The sequence below is a fragment of the Lissotriton vulgaris genome, chromosome 7, assembly GCF_964263255.1.
Source record: "Lissotriton vulgaris chromosome 7, aLisVul1.2, whole genome shotgun sequence".
NCBI classification, from domain to species: Eukaryota; Metazoa; Chordata; class Amphibia; order Caudata; family Salamandridae; genus Lissotriton; species Lissotriton vulgaris.
The window spans coordinates 1,500,026,597-1,500,047,191 of NC_141695.1; the positions used below are offsets into that span (position 1 = coordinate 1,500,026,597).

General features: G+C 43.7%; 1 protein-coding gene across 1 annotated transcript in view; it reads right to left on the bottom strand.

Annotated features, from left to right (window-relative positions):
* Nucleotides 1-20,595, bottom strand: part of LOC147705871 (fer-1-like protein 4) — a 1,142,165-nt gene that overhangs the window by 218,609 nt on the left and 902,961 nt on the right. The window contains exon 34 of the mRNA XM_086932323.1: nt 16,717-16,848. Coding sequence (XP_086788449.1) covers nt 16,717-16,848 — 132 coding nt within the window. The remainder of the gene's footprint in view (nt 1-16,716; nt 16,849-20,595) is intronic.

Genomic DNA, 20,595 nt, shown 5'->3' on the forward strand with positions numbered 1-20,595 from the left:
TCAGGTTCTGAGTCACACATGATGTATTTCACCATGGGTTGCTGGGTCGTCTCCTGCAGGCGTTTCCGAAATGTCCCACAATTCCGCAGAAAGAGCACTTGACACAATACGCCGGGCAAAGTTTGTTGTTGGCCATGTGGGTGGAACTGCCACATCTGTAGCACAACCCTTTCCTATCCCCGGAGGCTGCCGCCTGCGCCATAGGAGTGCACGTGGTGCGCTTGGGCTGGCGATAGGGTGAGGGAACAGGTGGCTTGTGTCTGGACCCTGAGGAGTCGGTCACTTTGCAGACTGAAGGCTTCGCCTCTGCTTCTTTCTTTGCAGCAACAGCTCAGCGTTTTGAGAGTTCGGCCTTCTTGACAATGGCAATGATCTCTTGGAGAAATGAGTCTCCGCTCACCCACAACTTTTCCTGCATGTTGGTGCTAGTCGTGTGCATTATAATCTGGTCCCTTATGAAATCGCGGTGCAGGTGCCCACATTTGCAGTTTATCGCAAGTTTCTTGAGCGCGGCCACATAATCATCTACCATTTCCGAGTCAGTCTGTTCCCACTGGAAAAATGTGTACCTATCGATGGCCATACAGATGACCGGCTGGTAGTGAGCGTCCAAGTCCTCCAACGCATGTTGGAATACATCTGTTTCTTTTTGAGCTTGTAGTTTTTTCACCATATTTTCGTAAAACCGCAATCCTTCTGGAACTAGGTTGTGTAGTAAAATCTTCTTTCTGCGTTTACTGGAGAATTCCTCCTCCCCTTCATCCTCCAACGCTGACAAGTAGTTAAGAAAGTACCCCTTCCAGTCTGCCCACTTCATTGCAGGTTCCCCAGGTTTCAGGAGAAACGGCACCGGGTTCGTGAGGGAGAAGGTTTGAGCGCACATGACACCTGAGTGGGCGTGGCACGAGGCAAAGATGTCCTGGACAAGGACACAGGATGTGCGGCCTTCCGGTGTGTAGGTGGCACAGCTCACAGGCTCTCGTGAACGGTGGCGGCTGGCTTGGGCGCTGCTGTGAATGGCACCATGGCGAAGCCAGTAGCAGATTGTCCCGCAGAGGGTGCAGGCTTGCAGGACCCCTGGGTGCTTTTAGTGGAGTATGCCTGACACACCCCTGGGGCAGGCTGTGACTGCTGGCAGCAAGTGAATGACCCAATGGTGAAGACTGACTGATTGTCTCACAGTGGGTGCAGGCATGCAGGATTCCTTGGGTGCTTGAAGTGGATCGCGCCTTACACACCCCTGGGGCAGGCTGTGATTGATGGCAGCAAGTGAATGGCACTGTGGCGAAGACAGTAGCTGCCTGTCTCTCAGTGGGTGCAGGCATGCAGGACTCCTTGGGTGCTTGAAGTGGAGTGTGCTTTACACACCCCTGGGGCAGGTTGGGACTGCTGGCAGCATGAGGAGTAGGACAATGTCTCGTTGAGGGTTCTCTGGCGCCCCCAGGCGAGCAGTTTTCAGTCTTAATTAGGGTGGTGGGCTGAGTGGTGGTAGATTATCCTTTTATTTTTTTGTAGGCAGTCATGGGGTAGCGCTGGCTGCTTACCGCGCTGTGGGCAGAGTCTGCGGGGATTCCTGCCGGGCAGCATGCAATGCGGCAGCAGGGTGACATCACTCCCCCTCTCTGTGATCCCGCGCTGGAAGCGTGCAGCGGTCTGGGAGTGCGGCCAGAACCGGGGATTACGGGACGGCCGGGATGGCAGGTCCGAGCCCGCTCGTCGCCAGTTTATAGAGTGCTGGTAGGAGGACAAACGCACACACACTGTGCGAGTTTACACGTAACTCTTTATTCACAGAGAGGGGTAAGGGACGTCTTACACCCTTCACAACTAGACGTGCACTGGCGCGAAGCAGCGGGCAATCACATCAGGCCCCACAGGGTCACATGGGTCCTGGCGACTGATGAAAAGCACTAGAATGCGACACCACACCAGAGTAGTTGAGTAATGTAAGTAATTACGTGTTTCTGTTTGACACAGAATTACTGATAATTTTGTGATCATGCCCGCTTGATGTAGCAAGGTTAGTGGGCTAGTCACTTCAATTGGAAGTCCTATATAGCGTGCATGTGTGCGCAGACATGGTGTTGACTCAAGATACTGTGGTCCAGCTTCTCGCTTTTTAACAAGCACCTTTTGTGTTCATTTTTTTTTAAACTAGCCTTTCAATTGTATTAAGTAGCACTTACTGTTTTATTTAATTTTCCTCTGTCTTCTCAGTTCGCCATGACTGATTAGTAGTGACTTGTGGAGAGAGAGTAGGTCATGTGGGCTGCCCACTTCCTGGTTGTTGCTGTGAGATTAGTGGGCTAGTCACTTCAATTGGAACTCCTCCATGGTGATAATTTGTGCACTGAAGCACAGTGGATAGGTGTAGCGGGTGTGCTATGACTGTGCTCAGTGACAGACCCCCTGCAGGTTTTATCGTTCACTCAGGGACCTCCATCAGATATTCAAGCTTCTTGACCAAAATCTCCCCGTTAAGTAGGGCTCTTGACTGTTTCTGGATCCGTTAGATTACATTAATGGTTCCTTCTGCGCGACTTGTAATCTTTCATTGAGCCATGCTAAAATCAAGACAGTTAACCCTCATAAGCCCTTTAGGAGGGAGCAAGCCGAAAGCTCACCCAGGTACTGCAGTCCTCTTATTAATGTCAAATATTTGATAAAAAATCAATTCTAATTTGCTGATTTCCTAGGTGCCCAAAATTTGGACATAGCATTAATTATGGAAACTTGGGCTGAGGCAGCATCAGGTCCTGACCTTGTTTTGGAGATTCCGGATAGGCTTTTCCTCTTTAGGCATGAGTTTGAGGTCTAACAGTTATTTACCCCAACTATCTTAAAGCCACTTTCTCTGCCCTTCCTCCCTCTTTTGAATGTGAAGCATTATCGTTCAAAATTGAATTAAATAAAAATGACTTCTTCAGTAGACTACCTATTTATCGTCTCCTAGGGCCTAGAGCTGCCTTCTCTCAGGCCTTTAGTCAACTAATGGAAACTGTGGTAAATTATACAGATTTCAAGTTCTTGGAGACTTTAATCTCCATCTAGAAAATAGTCTGGACAAAGACTCTACATTTATTGGATATGATGGCAAATCTAGGCTTATCTCAGTTGGTCAAGGTCCCTAAACATCAAGCAGGTCATTTACTTGAAGGCATTTTTTCAGGTAACCCATTTCTTCATCCTGCTACTTCTCTTCCGCTTATTTTGTCTGATCACTTAGCGGTCATATTTGAAGTGGTGATGGTGAATAAAGCCAATAATATTAATCCACTCCAATTAAACAGGGCAATTCGACCTTGGCATAAGTTAGATTTTAATATGCTTACATCAGCATAGATCAGATAACCCCTTTTTCATCCTACTACTTTTCTTACACTTATTTGGTCTGAACACTTAGCGGTCATGTTTGAAGTGGTGATGGTGACTAAAGCCACTAATACTAGTCCAATCCAATTAAATAGAGCAATTTGACCTTGGCATAGGTTAGACGCTAATGCTTAGACCACCTTTAACGAGTACTCTGCCCTCTTCTTCAAATGATTTAGACATGGTCACCACCAATTACCATTGGTGGCTAAAAGGTAGTTTAAATTATTTAGTACCAGGAAAAGTGTGTAAAAGCCATAGAGCCACCACTTCTGAACCCTTGTTCTTAGAGAAACTTAGATTATAAAAACAACTTTGCCACAAGCAAGAAAGATTGTGGAGAATTGCCTATGACAGTACAGAAATGGAAATCCACAAAAACATCATCCAAGCTTATAAAGAATTGATGTTTCAAGAAAAAGCCCTTTATTTTACTTTCAGAATTGAGTCATCAAAATACTCTTCAAAAGAATTGTTTTCTACTATAAAAAAACTAACCAAGCTCTCAGACAATAAAACCAACATGACCAACTAACCGTTCTGTAATTTGCAAGCTTCTTCCTTTCAAGCGAAGGTGAAATATGAATAATAACAACTTTTCTTCCAATAACAAGCAACCTCCTTGCCTGTTAGCTGAAAATAACTTAGACGGGGGCCCAGACTTTACTGATCCATACTCAGGGTCTTCTAACACCCCAATTTGACCCTTGAACCCACAACGTTGTCCTCCTTCCACCCTCTGACCGTGGACCAGGTCCAGGACCTGCTCAGTATTGTCCATTCAGGTTCTCCCCTGGACCCTTGTCCTCCAAAAATCATGCATATGATTACACAGACTGTATTGACTCATCTAACTGACATCTTTAACTCAATGTTCATTATTGGCTACTTTCCAAAAGCCTTGAAAAAAGCCTCAATCTTGCCCTTTCTCAAGAAGCCTCAGATCTTAACAACTACATGCCAATTGCATGCCTACCTCTCTGGGCTAAGGTGGTAGAGAAGTCTATTAACCAAAAACTTACAACCTTAATAAACAACAATAACCTTCTGGACCAGACTCAGTTCAGCTTCATAGGGGAACTCAGTACCGAACTGGCTTTGATTTTCCTGCCTCAGAAGATATTAGACAGACGCTTGGCAATTAAGGTAATACTGCCTTGATCCTATTAGATCTCTCTGAGGCCTTTGACACAGCTAGCCATGATTGCTTAATAATTGCCTCTACTCCATATGAATTACACGAGTGGCCCTTGCTCTTTTAAAATCTTTTCTCTCCAAACATGAGCAATTTTCGCCTCAGACAAATTTACATCTTCCCGTTTTCTCTCGCATGTGGTGTGGAGCAGGGCTCATCTTTAAGTCCAACCCTTTTCAACATGTACGTTACCCGTCTGGTATGTCTCATCAAATCGTTTGGCTTTCAGTGGTATACTATGCAGATGACACAGAAATTTTCATTGGCATAACCAGTAATCCTGAGGATACCACTATTAGGATCCATAACTGTATGCAACAGACTAGCAGGTGGAGGAATGAAAATTATTTGAAATTGAACTCTGCTGTTCGGAAGGATACCTCTTTTTGGTCCCCGAGCTGGTGGCCTCAGGAACTAGGTAACCTACTCACTCCAGTAACAAAAGTTAAAACCCTGGGGATGTTTTTTGACAGCAAACTTTAATTTGAAAGTCAGATCAATGCCGTCACATTCTCCTCCTTCATCATTTTCAAACTTCTAGTGAAAGTCTCTCCTTTCATTCTGCAGGAGTTGCAGAAAACTGTGGTCTCTGCCCTCCTGCTGTCCAAACTGGATTACTGCAACGCTTTATTTATGAATTTGCAGAAAAGACTCTTAAACAAGCTGCCGATCGTACAGAACGCAGCAGCTCGCTTACTACTGAGCATCCCAAAGCATCAATGGCCTCACAAGCCCTGACCAAACTTCATTGGCTCACCATGAAGATACACCTTGATTTTAAACCACTCTGCATTGCTTTCTTAAGGCCCTGCATGGGTCTGGGCCTGACTACTTGAAACAAAGCTTCCAGTGGTACACTCCTCTAGGTCCTTATGCTCATCTTCAGCGTTTAGTGTAATTGTTCCCAAAGTCTTAAGATTGGATTGGGGAGGCAGAAGCTTCTTCATCTGTATTCCAAAATGTGTAATACTCTTCCCCCTGACCTCAAGAAAAAGACAGGACTGATGCCCTTCACGAAAGGCCTGAAAACATGGCTTTTCAATCAATGGTCTTCAGGAAAAGTCTGAAATCATGGTTTTTCAATCAATAGTATACTCTTATTCATATTTTTAGTACAGCTTTAGGTTAGCTCTATATCAGCTAGCTCCTAGATGCCTCCGGGCATCAGTGTGCTTTATAAATCTTGATTTCATTTCATTTCACTTATGAGTAATTTTTGGGGGAAATAATTATAGCAACAACTAATTTAGCAAGCATGAGTGGCTGCTTGCACGCCTCTCTGTGTTCTTTTGCATTTAGCACTATTTTTTTGTGCAAAATGCATCGTTGTACCCATTTTTTTATGCTAGGATGCATTTTACGCTATGAGAATAGCAGTAAATGCCGGGAAAAAGTTGGTGGGGAAATCCTACTGCAAGAGCACATTTAGCAAGTGGCTGCTCACAATGCCATTCTGTTTAGTCGTAGCTAGCGCTATAACTTAGTGTAAAATCCATGCTCAGGTCTATTTCGGATGTGAATCGGCATTTGTGTGTTAAGATAATAGTGTTAAATGCTGAATTACTCTTCACCCATACTTATGCAGAATCTCACATAATTTGGCAGTAATTCTGCATGATTACACTTCAGCTAATCAAACGAGTTAAACCCACCCCCATTTTAAATGTTTCCTAGCCCTTTTTGAAAGACACTTTATACACAAGACTTCAAAAATGAATCTTGAACTCTGGTCAGACCTTTTAAAAGTTGGTCTGCTTACGATTTTATGAAAAAAATTACCTGTTGCCTGCGCTGTCACAGCGTGGAGGCTGACACGATTCATATGTTTGCCTCTTGTCCTATGTTGGACCCTTTGAAAAGGGCGATAGAGCTTTTCATGGGACAGACTCTGAGGATCCAAATAGAATTAGTGGTCTTAGGTGCGCCAGGGATGGAGTCCAAGTAGCTCATTCTGAGTTTATTTTTCTTGCTTTGGCTGTTGCTAGGATCTGTGTGGCATCCGCAGGGAAGGACCTTAACCCTCGCACTTTTCAACAATGGGTGTCACAGCTTTTAGCCATATACAGTTTGGCAAAGGGCTTATATGAGAAGAAATGGTGGAAAGCTAGGAAACTAGGGAAACTCATCTGGGCCCCAGTAATGGATTGGAAGACCAGACTGGAGGGACCCCAGCCATAATCATTGGTTTTGAATTTGGTAGTAGTTTTAGCTTTGGCAGCATGCATGCTATTTTTTTGGGATGGCGGAAATAGGGAGTAATATAGATTCAGCGAATTGTTGTTTGTTTGCTCTTTGATGGGCAGTCTCTGGAGAGCTTTGTTAACTTCTTTCTTTTCCCATTATTGTCTAATGCAACATGTACTCTTGCAAGTTATATATTATCAAGAAAATGTGTATGGAATTGTATGGCTTTTTTTTCTCTTTTGTAATGATGAATTAAAATTGATGGTGACCAATAAAAAAAAGAAAAACAATTACCATTGTAAATGGTAACAGGATGATTATGAGAAAGGAAATATAAATATGTGGGCAATGCCTGTACAGATTTGTATTTGTTTTTGAAGAAATGAAATGTACCACAGTCTTGCAGTTAAATAGCACCGATAATAAAAGGTTTTGATACAGCCCAGCTCAGTGGTTCTAAGTTTGCCTATCTTAAAAGAATGCAAAGCAGCCTAGTCAACAATGAGATTTTAATCTGTGCTCCTCATGTTGCCTACAGATTTCTTCGACTGAAATATTAAAATAGTGGAGGTATAAACAACTATGAGCCAAATGACCCAACATGCGTACTTGAACACACGCAGTTCATTAAGCGCCCATACACACATTATATATATGGGGGGAAAGGCGCAGCACAGCTACTGACGGCGACTCGGATCGTGGTAACAGCATGGAAACGGGTTGAAAGACAGATGAAATGGGATGGCCTGGTCACCATGGAAACCCCGCTTTGGGTGGGAAACAGGTTGAGGGAAATCACAAAATTGAGAGGCTTCCGACAATGGGACCTGCTCTGCATTTCACACCTCAGGGACATATTGTATCGTAGAGAGCTGGTCACTTTCACATATCTTTAGGCCAAATATGCGATGAACACAAATCAACACTACAAATATCTGCAGCTGGCCCATGCGTGGCAGGCGCAACGTATAGACGCCACTGACATCCCTGAATACGCACCTCTAGAAGGACGACATCCAATGGGGGAACTAGTAGAAAAAGCGGTCTCCTGGACCTATCGAACGATCATTAACAATAAGCCTGATACACTGCAGAAGCTGCAAATGAAATGGGAGTCAGACCTAGGGGCGCTGGAGGATTCGAATTGGGAGATGGCGTTGATGCACCCCAGGGAGGTGGCCATTAAGTCACAGCTTAGACTGATTCAATTTAAGTATTTGCATAAAGCATACTATGACAGAGCGCATCTGCATAGAATAGGGAGAGCAGAGACGCCGGACTGTTTGCGTTGCAGGACGTCAGTGGGTACATTTTGCACACTGTGTGGGAATCTTCTAAGATTCAACTGTCCTGGGCCGCCATGTTGGAGGAGCTGGGAGCCATTTTGGGGGAGACAATTCCGTTGAACCCGCAGTTTATACTACTGGGAATATCCACTGAAATTGACCTCCCCAAACCAAAGCTAACCCTGATTCAACTAGGTTTGGTGGTGGTGAAACGTGACCTGGCCAGGGCATTGGGGGCTGTGGCGAGTTCGTCTATGGTGGACTGGAAAAAGAGTATGGATATGTAAATGTTGGGGGAGAGGACGACTTATAAAGCATGGGGCTGTCCTAAAAGTTCTGGAAAATATGGAAACCTTGGCTCACACATTATGGACTCTCACTCTCTGATTCACAATGATTGTCTAAGATGGGTGTATGAAGGCGGGGGACAAGAGGGGGCCCACAGTGATGTGCTGGGGTGAGATACTGTTATTTGATTGTTCCCCACTGCTATGCGAATATGAAGCAGATGTCAAATGGAATATGGTAACAAGTTTTGCTAATGAACAATGTCTATGTAATGCATTTAAGGAAATACCAATAAAAATCTTAAATAAAAAATAAAAAACTATGAGCCAAATGTACAAATTTTAGGAATATTGGATGAGTTTCAAAAAATAAAACTAAATGTTTAGTTTTCATTTTTGAGGTCTAGGCAGTGGTCCCTTATACCACTGCCTGCTCCTGAAAATATTAGTTTCCACATTCACAAAGGGGAAGGGGTCCATGCGGACCCCTTCCCAATTGCAAACAGTTACCACCACCCTTGAGGTGTTGTGAAAAAAATGAATGGTTTGCGACTAATTCGGTCGCAAAACATTCATAAATAGCACTTTATTTCGTTATTTGGAAGGGATGTCCTCAACACGCCCTTCCAAATACTGAATCGTTAAACGCAAATTGCTATTCTGTAGCAAGCGATTTGTGTTTGCACATATAAAAAAGCATTTTTTTGCTGGCGAAATTAGCCCGATTCCGCAAATGATTTGGTACATATGACCCTAAATCCGCTATTCAGGTGTATCTGCTGAAAAAATCACTGTAAGTGTAAAGGCACCCAGTGGAGAGTTCTGTGTGTATCCAGGAGGTCTTCCTATACTAGTAAATAGCTCAGGTGGTTGATGTGTCTGCTGCAGTGCACTTTGTTAATTCAGCGGTGATTCCTAAATGACTGTTCAGTGGGTTTGTGCTATTTTTACAGGAGCCCAGGAAGAACCAGCTTCAAATTCTGGTAAGATAGGTCAATGAGTTTTACACCACTGCAAAGACCTGTAAGTAAAGTACAAAGCATACATTTTAATCACTGTAAGACTATCTCAAACTTTATTTTTTCTGAGAGTGAAGAAAAAAGCACCAGTAGTATGGTGATTAACTAATTAAGTATGCTTTATTACACATGGTCATTATTAGGACCGTTATACAAGTAGATATAAAAAATACCAATATTGAATATCCAGGACAAGTTATTTTACTTGAATGCCTTTGTAAGAAATTGGTTTACTAGCTGAGGGGGGGTGAAACCCTACTCAAGCAGTATCCACAATTCTCTGTTAGGAGGTAGTCACAAGCAACTAAACTAACCTGTGTTCAAACCTCTAGTAAAATGAATCACAACACAAGAAAAATTCACACCAATTTAGAAAATAGAGAAGAATTTAACAAATAATTTAAAACCAAAATGACAAAAGTCCAATCAGAAGAAACGGAGATATGCAATATTTAAGATTTAAGTGAAAATAGCACCAAAAAAGAACAAAGAGTGAACTATGGTTATCTGTTCACGCCGGATTGGGACAAAGTCACAAATTCAGGCCTTCTGTAATGGAGTGTGGGCCGTCTACAGGGACTCAGTTAGGCCAACTGAACAAAAGTATCTTAACTACTGGTTGCTGACCGGTGCAGAGCGCCATGTCGAGGATGCCCTGTGCAGCAGTGATTCCTAGAAGCAAAGCTGCGATGTGAGGTCCTGCGTCGTTGTTGCGGATGCTGTCGATGAGGGGCTTGCGATGCGAAGTCCTGAGTCAAAATGCGTCACGCACAGTCTGGTTCCAAAGAAGCTGCGACACTTGCAATGCTACATTGTAGAGGATACCGTCAACGAGGGGCTCGCAATGCAAAGGTCTGTGGTGAGGATGAGTGACACGACGACGGTTCCTGGAGATCTGTGGGTGGCAATGCGTAGTCCTGCACCGGGTTTAGTCATGCAGTGTTCCCGATGCGGAGCTTGTGGAGGCGATGCATTGCACTGCTGCTCTGATGTGAAGTTTTGGTGAGAAGATGCGTTGCAAAGCAGCTCCGATGCACTGATTCTGCTGGTACCACAGTTGGGCTGGCAGAGCACCTTCAGGCCCACTTCCCATGGTCCAGGACTGGGGTGGCACGCCTTGGGTGGGTGAGGCTCACAGCTGGAAAAGTCCATGTACTGGGTTGAAGATGGGGGAAGTCTGTTCTGTCCCTGAAGCTTCTGATCAGGAGGTCAGCCAACTTTGGTGGGCCTGGGTTCAAGAGGCAAGTCCAGCCCTACTTAATCAGTCAGGAGGGCAGCAGGGCAGGAGGAAACAAACAGCTGGGAAGTAGAGTGGCAATCCTTATTGCATCAGAAGAAGACAGCAGTCTTCTCCTGAGTCGACCACAGGTCCAGATGTGTACTGTTGAGCTGGGATCTGAGGTCCAATATTTATATCTGGTGCCCACTCTGAAAAAGGAGAAGTACTTGGAATTACCTGCCTCTCTTCCGTGCCCCTAGTTTGTATGGGGTCACAACAGACTTGTGCCAAATCCCTTTGTGACAGTTATTCCCTCTTGTTAACTCAGAGTGAACCATTCTGCCAACACCTATCTTCTTCTTGTCTCACTGTCTGGGAGCAATACACATAGACCAACTGCCAACTACACCTGGTCATATAACCCAGGATACAGGCAGCAGACATCAAATGGCTGGGATATGAAAATCCTACTTTACCATTTAAGTGGGCTTTAAATTATAATTTTTAGACTTCAAACTGGACATGTCTACCTGCTCCCAATTGAAAGTTAATACTTATCAAATGTTATAAGGAAACCGCATGTTATCCTACGAGACAGGGGGGCCTTGAAGTAGTGACAAATACATTTTAGCGTTTTTCATTACCAGGACATGTAACACTTAAAATGGATGTCCAACTTTCTAAATGCACTGCACTCTGCCCTCTGGGCTGTTCAGGGCCTACCCTAGGGGCGACTTATATGTATTAAAAAAGAAATTTGGGCCTGGCAAAAGGTTCCTTTTGCCAGGTCCAAATAGCAGTTTAAAATTTCACACACAGGCTGCAATGGGACAACTGAGATATGTTTGCAGGGCTACTGAAGTGGATGGCACAATAAGTGCTGTTGCCCCTCCAGTAGCATTTATTTACAGCCCCGGTATATGCAGTGCCACTTTACTAGGGACTTACAAGTAAATTAGATATGCCAATTGGGTGTCAACCAATTCTACCATTTCAAAGCAGAGAGCACAAGTATTTTAGGACTTGTTAGCACTGATAAATTGCAAAGAGTCCTAAGGCCAACAGAAACGTGAACAGCAAAAATATAAGGGGTGAAGGCAAAACGGTTTTGGGTAGACCATCCTAAGGCTGACAGGTCTAACATCCTTCAAATCCACAATACGGCATATCATCTGCATTTCATGTGGTCTCTTGTTATTCAATACTCATTTTGTATGCCACTTTCTTAATCTTGCCACGATTTTTAAAGTGTTGGGATCTGTTTTCCTTGGGAAGAGAGCTATTGTGCTAGTTACATGTACCAAATTGTGTAATAATATTGCGCAAAAGACAATCTCCCATTGGTGTGAACATCATGCATGAAACAGCTGAAAAGCAAACTGTAAACCCCTATTAAAAAATACATCAAACAAATCCAACCTCTGTTATGTTCATTTCAGCGGTGAATTGTTGGGAAGTGTTGTGATACGGGTGCCTTTGTATTCACTGAATGTGGACAATTAAATGGCTGCCAAGTTTTCAGACTGCTTATGTATGACATTTCTGTAGTTTCAGTGTGTGTGTAGGCGTAACATTCTGCTGCCAAACGTTTGACACTTTGAACTACACTTTCTCCCAAGTAAATCAAAGAAGAACTAGTATTTGATTGCCATGAAGAAAACAGTTATTGAGGGTAGAAACAGGTGAAGGCATTCCACACCCCACTAATGTGAAAAAGCTATAGTTAATCCTAGGGGGCGCCTGTTCTTTGCAAGTATTGCTACTGCCAGGTGTTTGTTACCTGAGGAGGCCATCATGGTGCACAGCATCAGGTGAAGTACATAAAGGCAGGCTGGGGCCTGGACACTTAACGTAAGCCCGAGCGGCAGTCCAGAGTAGAAGGAAAGGGCCCAAGTTAGTACCAATGGGCCGAACATAGTGCCAAGTGACTGAAACTGCTGAGAACCTATAAATCCACAAAGGCACTGTGCCTAGCAGAGCAAAACTATGTTCAGTCCAGCAACCCATCATAGTCGGGCAGTAGCAGGCTCCCCATCTCAACACTAAGAGGCTAGATGAGGCTTTAATTCATAAGTGCACAGTTGTATTAGGAGCAGCCTGGGCAGCGAGGAGCAAAAACATGAGGGCAATGGTGGCCTCATGTGGTCATTTTTTAGAAAGGGGACAAACACAGCCAAGCAGACTTAGGGTTGCCAACTTTCCAAAAGGAAAGTACCAGCCATTTGCTCATGTTTTGAAAGTCTGCAAAGCCCAGACATCATACTTAAACAAAAGTCCATATAAAATCATTCCTATTAATTTTTAACTGAGTGATGGATCATCAAGGCAGCTCTAGATCGCGTTCTAAAGTGTTTTTATTTTTTATTTTTATTTTTATTTAATGCGATTTTATATAGCGCGAACATTACCCGAAGGTGTCAGAGCGCTTTACATAAGAACCAGTTGCGATACATAAGGACTTGGGATTACAGTTACATAAAAGATAAAAACAGAAAAAAATTGCAAATGTACAAGTTGTAGAGTCACACAAGGAAGAGATACACACAGAAAAAACTGCAAACGTACAAGTTGCAAGTCACTCAAGGAAGAGATACAAATGGATATGCTCAAAGAGTCACATAGGAATGGTAGAGAGTACAGGTCCACTACATATACTAGTGGTTAGACTTATCTCTATATACAAATAGTAGATTTTCTCAGGACAAAACCCAAAAAATCCAGGAGAGCAGAGTTCCACGTAGTCACAGAACCAAGGGAGGGTGGGAGGGATACAAGGGTATGGAGAAAAGGCAAATCAGAGGATCGTCAAGGGGGAAACGAGGGAATAGGGTTAAAGAACGAAGGAATGGACAAGATGGCTGGTCAGGGTCCAGAGAAAAGCGGCCGAGAACAGCAGCAAAATGGCAGGCAGGACAAAAGTAAAGAAGTCCAAGGGAGTGACCCAGTGAGTATGAATCAAAGTGCCAGAAGAAGTCCGGGGGGGTACACAGTCCAAAAATCAAAGACAGGAAAGGAGAGGAGGCGTGCAGGCTCGGGACCCCTGGAGCAACGTCGAGGACAGTCAGACAGTCGTGGCTCCCACGCCCCCACACCTGAGAAAAGATCAATGGGATCTCCAAAGTCGATGAAGAGGCAAAATCCAGGAAGATAGCCTGCATGGGGGGGCAGCGGGGCGACAGTGAAACTGGCAGGCAGCCGGTAGGGGCAAAGCTGCGCCAAGGCTGGCGCCACTCTCAACAGCGGCGATTCGGTCCGAGGCAGAAGCAGTGAACAGAAGCGGCAGTGGGACGTGGAATGTCCCTCTCCAATGTCCAGCTGGGTAGGGGACGGTCACGAGAGAACCCATGCCCGACTCCCCAATAGTCGAACCAAGCGGCTCATTCAGGAGTCATAGTTCTCTTCGGTCCCCTCTCTCATTGCCCACGCACCTGGTGAGTCCTGAGTCGCAGTATGGAACCCGGGGTCTGTGGAGCGTCTATTCTCCCACGAGATCCTCAGCGCTCCCAGAATCAGCAGCCCGTTCCACCAGCCACGGCAAGTGGAATGTTGCTGCGGCATCAGCTCCGCTCCCCGATCTCCTCCACTTGTGGGGCGGTGGGCGCCATCTTGATGAGCGCTGGGGTCCGTCCGTATTTGCAACTTTCCCAATCGCAGGGACAATTCAGCAACCATTGCAAAAACGCCAAGTTTGTGCCCCGGGTCAGCCGCAGCTGGAGGTTCAGGAGAGCAGCGCGGACCGGGAGCCGAGACGAGCCAGTATGTATTGATAAGGGGAAGAAATACCGGATTTTGGTTATTTTTATGTTACATGATTCGGACATTAATGTACTAGTTACGTCGGCCAGGTGGAAACCTTAAGAGCAGTATGGCCATGTAAACTAAATAAAAGAAACCCAAAATGGCCCACAGAAAGATGATGCAAAAAAAAGACAGCTTAAAGTACAGAGTTACACAGTCTCTCACTTCTAGGACAGTACATCACTCATCACCATCACTCTCTGCTTACTTTTTGGTACTGTTTGTTTCCCTCTGTCTCTTCTGCAGCGTTCCCCTCCTTTTTCAACAGGAGCTGATGGTGCCCCTTTCCCACAGTCTTTACCTGCACCCCAATCACCATCCTTACTGATGCTGAAGCGAGGAGAGAGCCATGTGATTGCTCTCCCCGTGGCCCACTCAAAAACCTCTAAACAGTATACTGTGAGTTGTCATGCCACCTTGTATCTAAATAATCAAAAGTGTAATTTCAATCTGGCCAAAGTGTGATGTGGACACCAATACTAAAATGCGTTAGTATAACCCCTGATGCGTAGTACTTGACAGGGCTCCAATTTTGCTGTATCAGGACTTCTATCACATCAAAATGGAATTGCTCTGAAAACAGTTGTGGATAGAACAGGGAATATATTTGTGTACTGGCAATGACAATCCGCTGCAAATAAAAAGTGTTACATATTTGGAGTCCTTACAACTGCAGTGAACAGAACAAGATGAAAGAGATCATGCACTCATTCAATGTGACAGAGGACAGAGGAAGTGGAGCCAGGGTTGCAGCCAAGAGGGGAGTCATAGGGGTCCTACAGCTCATCTGTATACACTGGTAGAGTCTCGACCTCCGACAGGGACGTGCGTCACACTATGGGGGGAGAGGGGGGGGGGGGGTGAAGGGGGAGGTTCACAGAGAGCTTTAAGGGGATTGGTATGCGCCCTGCACACCATCACAGAGCTTCTCCAAGAGTGAATCCCAGGTTTCATAAATTGGGTATTTTTGGACACCTTTCACCTCCTCCCTATGTAGAGCTGAACTCTCCACCTGTGCCCAGGCCATCATGGATAACACCCATGCAGAAGTGGCAGGGGGGTTTCCGCCTTCTATTTACTGGTGATCAGCTGCTTCGCCAATATAAGGGCCAGGTCCGTGAATGGCGTTGCCACCCTGTATTTCTTAGTGCGACGACTGAGACCCAACTGACAAACCTCCAAGGTGTTGTCCACGTTGGTACCCATGAATCGTGTCAGGTGTGTAGTGACACTCCTCCAATATTCTGCCAGCAATGCGCAGAACCAAATCATATGCCGGAGCACCACATCAGAGGCAAGGCAACAGGGACAGGCAGAGTTGGTACGGTTAAAATGTTGATTAATTTTCCAGGGTTTTAGAAAGGCTCTATACAAAACATAAAATTGCATGAATTTAAAACAGGCATTGGGGGTCACTAGAGCAGCATAAGCTAAAATTGCCTGCCATTCTTTATGTAATTGCGTTCCAGGTCTGTATCCCAGTACTGGTGCAGTGCAGTTAGAGGGGTGGTTGTGTGTGTGTGCATAGAGAGCTAGCCATCTACTGAGTCAGGTGGCTACCCATATCCCCAGTATGTGCAAGTATTGCATAGTGAGATGCTGCAGGGACTTGTGCTGTATGTCTCCCCAGAATTGACCCAACACTCGAACAAGGGGAGCATGCAAGAGGAATTGACCTGGTGGAAGCTCAGAGTCAGCTAGTAGATCCTCTATGGGTGAGGGCCCCATCTTGATATAAGTCAGCTACACTGCGAAGTCCCACCTCATGCCAGAGCCCCAGTTCCCCTAGGGATGTCTACGTGTGTTCCTGCGGCATATCCAAGTAGTGAAGTGCAGGGGCGCTAGGCATAAGTCAAGAGGTAAGAAAGAAGGTCCTGCAAAAGCCTTGGCATGCATCCTGTAGGAGATGTGCGCCTGGTAGTGGCGCTCTGGTGAGAGGATGAGGAATGTTTAGCAACCCTTCCAGATACCACAGGGGGAGGAGTGTTGCTGTGTCCTCCAAATTACAGCCATCAAACCAGCACACCACAAACTACGGCTGCGAAGCCAGGTAACACTGTTTGAAGTTAGGTACACTGAGCCTGCTGCAGTCCGCCGGGAGATAAAGCTTAAAAAGTGCTACTCTGCGGCACGTTTTGTGCCATATAAGATCATCCATCAAGCGTTCTGAAGAGTAAAAGAAGGGCCTATGTTCAAATGGGGAAGATTTTTGAACGTATTACAGTAATCTTGGTTGGACAACCATTTTTGTTAGGGCTTCTCTTCCCGCAACCGATACTAGCAGAGTTTGCCAGGATGATATCTGCGCCCGCATAGCAGTGACATATGTTTACACTGTGTGTTATGAAGAATTTACCTTATATTTCCCCATGAAGTTGTCTTCATCATTATCATCATCTTCCTCACTTGCTTTCCCCCGAAGAAGATTGAAAATGAACAGCCAGTCTTCAAAGTTGTCAAACGCTGACTCCAGGTCTGAATTATAGATCTAAAATAAAACAGCCAAAGTGTCATAGAGTACAAAGGTCTCCTTTCAATATACATTTTTAGAAGAAAAAACATGAAAAGATGAGCAGAGACTATGGGCAAAAAATACACCTGAGCCCATGTCTTACATTCATTTGACATAAATCCTGATTATTTCAAAAGGCTCAATTGCCCTACGGGTAAAGAGCTGACTGGAGAACAGCACATCCCTCTCAAACAGAATGGGTCTATAGTCTCGATGTCAGAATGGTGAAGAACTTTTAAGTTTCTAATGTTTTGTTTTGCAAATTGTGGTACTCATACATACATATGAACCTCCACAAATATAGGTCTATCTTTTAGTGGTAAGGGTTGCATAGGCGTGAGGAGTATGGCTAGAAAACAGGGAATGCTTACACCAAAATGGGGGGGGGGGTGATAGAGGAGTAAGGAGAGGTTTAGGGAGCGATGCCACACAGCCAAAAGTATTCCCATTGCTATTAACAAACTGCACCTCTAAAGTCCCTACAGGCAAAACGACCCAAGGTGTTCATAAATGTACTCCAACCCAGCTTTGAAGTAAGTCCATGCTGCACCATAGCCACTCAGTTTCGGCAAAACACTCCCAGATAAGACCAAGGAGGTAGGGACTTAGAATAAAACCCCATAGGAAATAATGTTCGAATAAATAAAGCTTTTAAAACAAATATATATATCACCACCCCCTTCTGTACCGCTTTTGGCTGCCATAAGTGTGGCAGGGTATGCTCAGACGTGAGTCCCTTGCTCACTTTGCCACTGGATTCAAGCAAGCCGGGCTGAAGACGGCTGAAATGCCAGAAACCAGTCCTCGGAAGCTTGTTTCCGGTCCAGGGAAGACATGGCTTGGCAGTTCGGGCTGGACTGTTCCCATGAGGCACAGGGTCAGACTGATTTGCATATAGCCATGTCTGAACTGGGGTGGCAGAGTGGGCTAAAGAACGGTGATGGTTTAAACCCAGATCTTTTGACTGGGTGTGAGTGTTTGATTGATTCAGATGCTCCGTCCATCACCACCCCCTTTTGTAACGTAATTTGAGATGTCATCAGTGATGTCATCAGTGATGTCACTGACCATGTCATGAATGATGTAATATGTGACATCATCAGCAGTGGATTGCGGGTGCGCGAAACATAGTTAGTACAACTAACTATATAGGAGCAATTTCAATGTTTTTTTGAATGCTAATTCCTAACTATATAAAGCCTGAAACCTATGTTTTTTTAAGTGAATTTGCAAGGTTTTTAAAATGCTAATTCCTAACTATATAAGGCCTAAAACCTATGGTTTTTTAAATGAATTTGCAAGGTTTTTTAAATGCTAATTCCCAACTATAATACTATATAAGGCCTGAAACCTATGGTTTTTTAAGTGAATTTGCAAGGTTTTTTACATGCTAATTCCTAACTATATAAGGCCTGAAACCTATGGTTTTTTCAGTGAATTTGCAAGGTTTTTTAAATGCTAATTCCTAACTATATCAGGCGTGAAACCTATATATTTTTTCAATACATTTCAAAGGTTTTGTAAATGCTAATTCTATTAGTGGATAACGTTTATATATGTTATTATCCTTCTGGGACCACCTGTGCAGCCATCTTGTTTCTCAGGAGAAGTGAGGCACAAGAGAGCACAAAACAAGAGTGGTAAACGCGAAAAGGGGGCAGGGTAGAGACCCCCTGACCCCCTAGCCCTTCTCAGGGGGTCCCAGAAGGACCACCAAGTGCAAAAAAAATTATATATATTTTTTTTAAATCGCGGGTTTCGCGCACGGTACGCGTACGGTGTGCGTACCCCTTGATTTTTTTCGATTTTTTTCGCCCTTGGGGGTCCTTCTGGGACCCCCTGAGAAGGGCTAGAGGGTTGGGGGGTCTCTACCCTGCCCCCTTTTCGTGTTTTCCACTGTTTTGGGCTCTCTTGTGCCTCAGTTCTCCTGAAAAACATGATGATGGCCAACACTTCCTGGATTGGACAGTTTGGAATGTTGACAGCCGACTGCCAGCCAATCAGAAACTCGCTCGCGCACGTAAGGGTACGCGCATGTACGCGTACCGTGCGCGTACGGTGAGCGCATATAGATATATAATTTGCTCAAATTCAATTTTCTCAACAACTACTGGAGGGATTTTCACCAAATATAGAAAAGGCACTACTGCATACCTGTCCCTACCATTTTGCCAAGTTTGGTGTAATTCCGTTCAGCCGTTCGGGCTGTAGCCGCGTCTAAAGGTCCCATAGAAAATGCCATTTGAAAAATTTCAAATCCAACTTTCACCACTAATGACATCATCCACGTGATAATCACATACACCTTTTCATACACTAGTAAAATCTTTCATCACTCATTCTAAAATACAGAGTATCATATTTGAATCCAATGACACAGCCATACAAGTATCTAAAAACCCACTCATTGATTCCTAGAGGTATACACACATCTAATCACTTACCTGTAGATTCACTCATACATGCAGTCAATGAACAATAGAACACTATCAAAAATACTTATACACCTATATCGACATTACACACCAGCACACAACCTATTCACATATGAAGTTATCCTACTCACTTATGCAAACAATGGATCATACTTACATACTTACTTAGCTACACACTTATACAAACACCACTTCATCTATTCATTTAGATAGTAAGTCATATTTAGTATATTATAAAATCATTATTACAAGTATACAGTTATCCATACAGTCACTCACACAATCATTGAGTCTTATGTATACTTATTTATATAAAACAACTGACACATACACTGCCTTTTATTTTTCTAGTTTGTTGGACATGTACCATTGAGAAATATATTTGCTCATCACCACACCCATAAAGATATTCACTCACCCAAACAACTGTTAGAACATGTAGTTTTAACTTCATATATCTACTGAATCAACTATTCACACATCTTTGGGCAGTCACACACCCTCCACCGAACCACACACACATTCACTCTCCCAAAAAAATACTCAATTAACTAATCAATAACTAATATAGACTTTCACATAGCTAGTAACCAACTGGAGAACCAGTTTACACAACAACTGACAAAGTGATACAGATATTCACACAGTTTAGTCACTATCCACTATATTTAGTGAGACACTATACATTGTTAAAGTCCTCCATCCAAATATTTATTTTTATATATCCACTCATACTTCAATGCAAATTGCTATATATATAATGCATATTTAAATAACGAAGCAAACCACATTCACTGGATGATGTCATCAGTGATGTCATCATTGATGTCATTTGAGATGTCATCAGTGATGTCACTGACCATGTCATGAATGATGTAATATGTGACATCATCAGCCGTGGATTGCGGGTGCGCGAAATATAGTTAGTACAACTAACTATATAGGAGCAATTTCAATGGTTTTGTATGAGTGAAATGTCCAGCTAACTATAACACCCCTAAAACTTATAGTTTTTTGAGTGAATATATATATATATATATATATATATATATATATATATATATATATATATATATATATATCTAGCTAGCAATTATCACAATAAAAAATATTCATAAAGATACTTTAGAACATTTGCTAAATAATTTGCACTCAAAGTAATCCTTTAGACAAAAATCAATACATTGTAAATAAAAAAAATATTGATGCATTCTATAGGGATTCTTTTAAATTGAATAATCATATTTCAAAATAGGTATTTAAGTTAATGTGCTGCAACTTTTTTCTA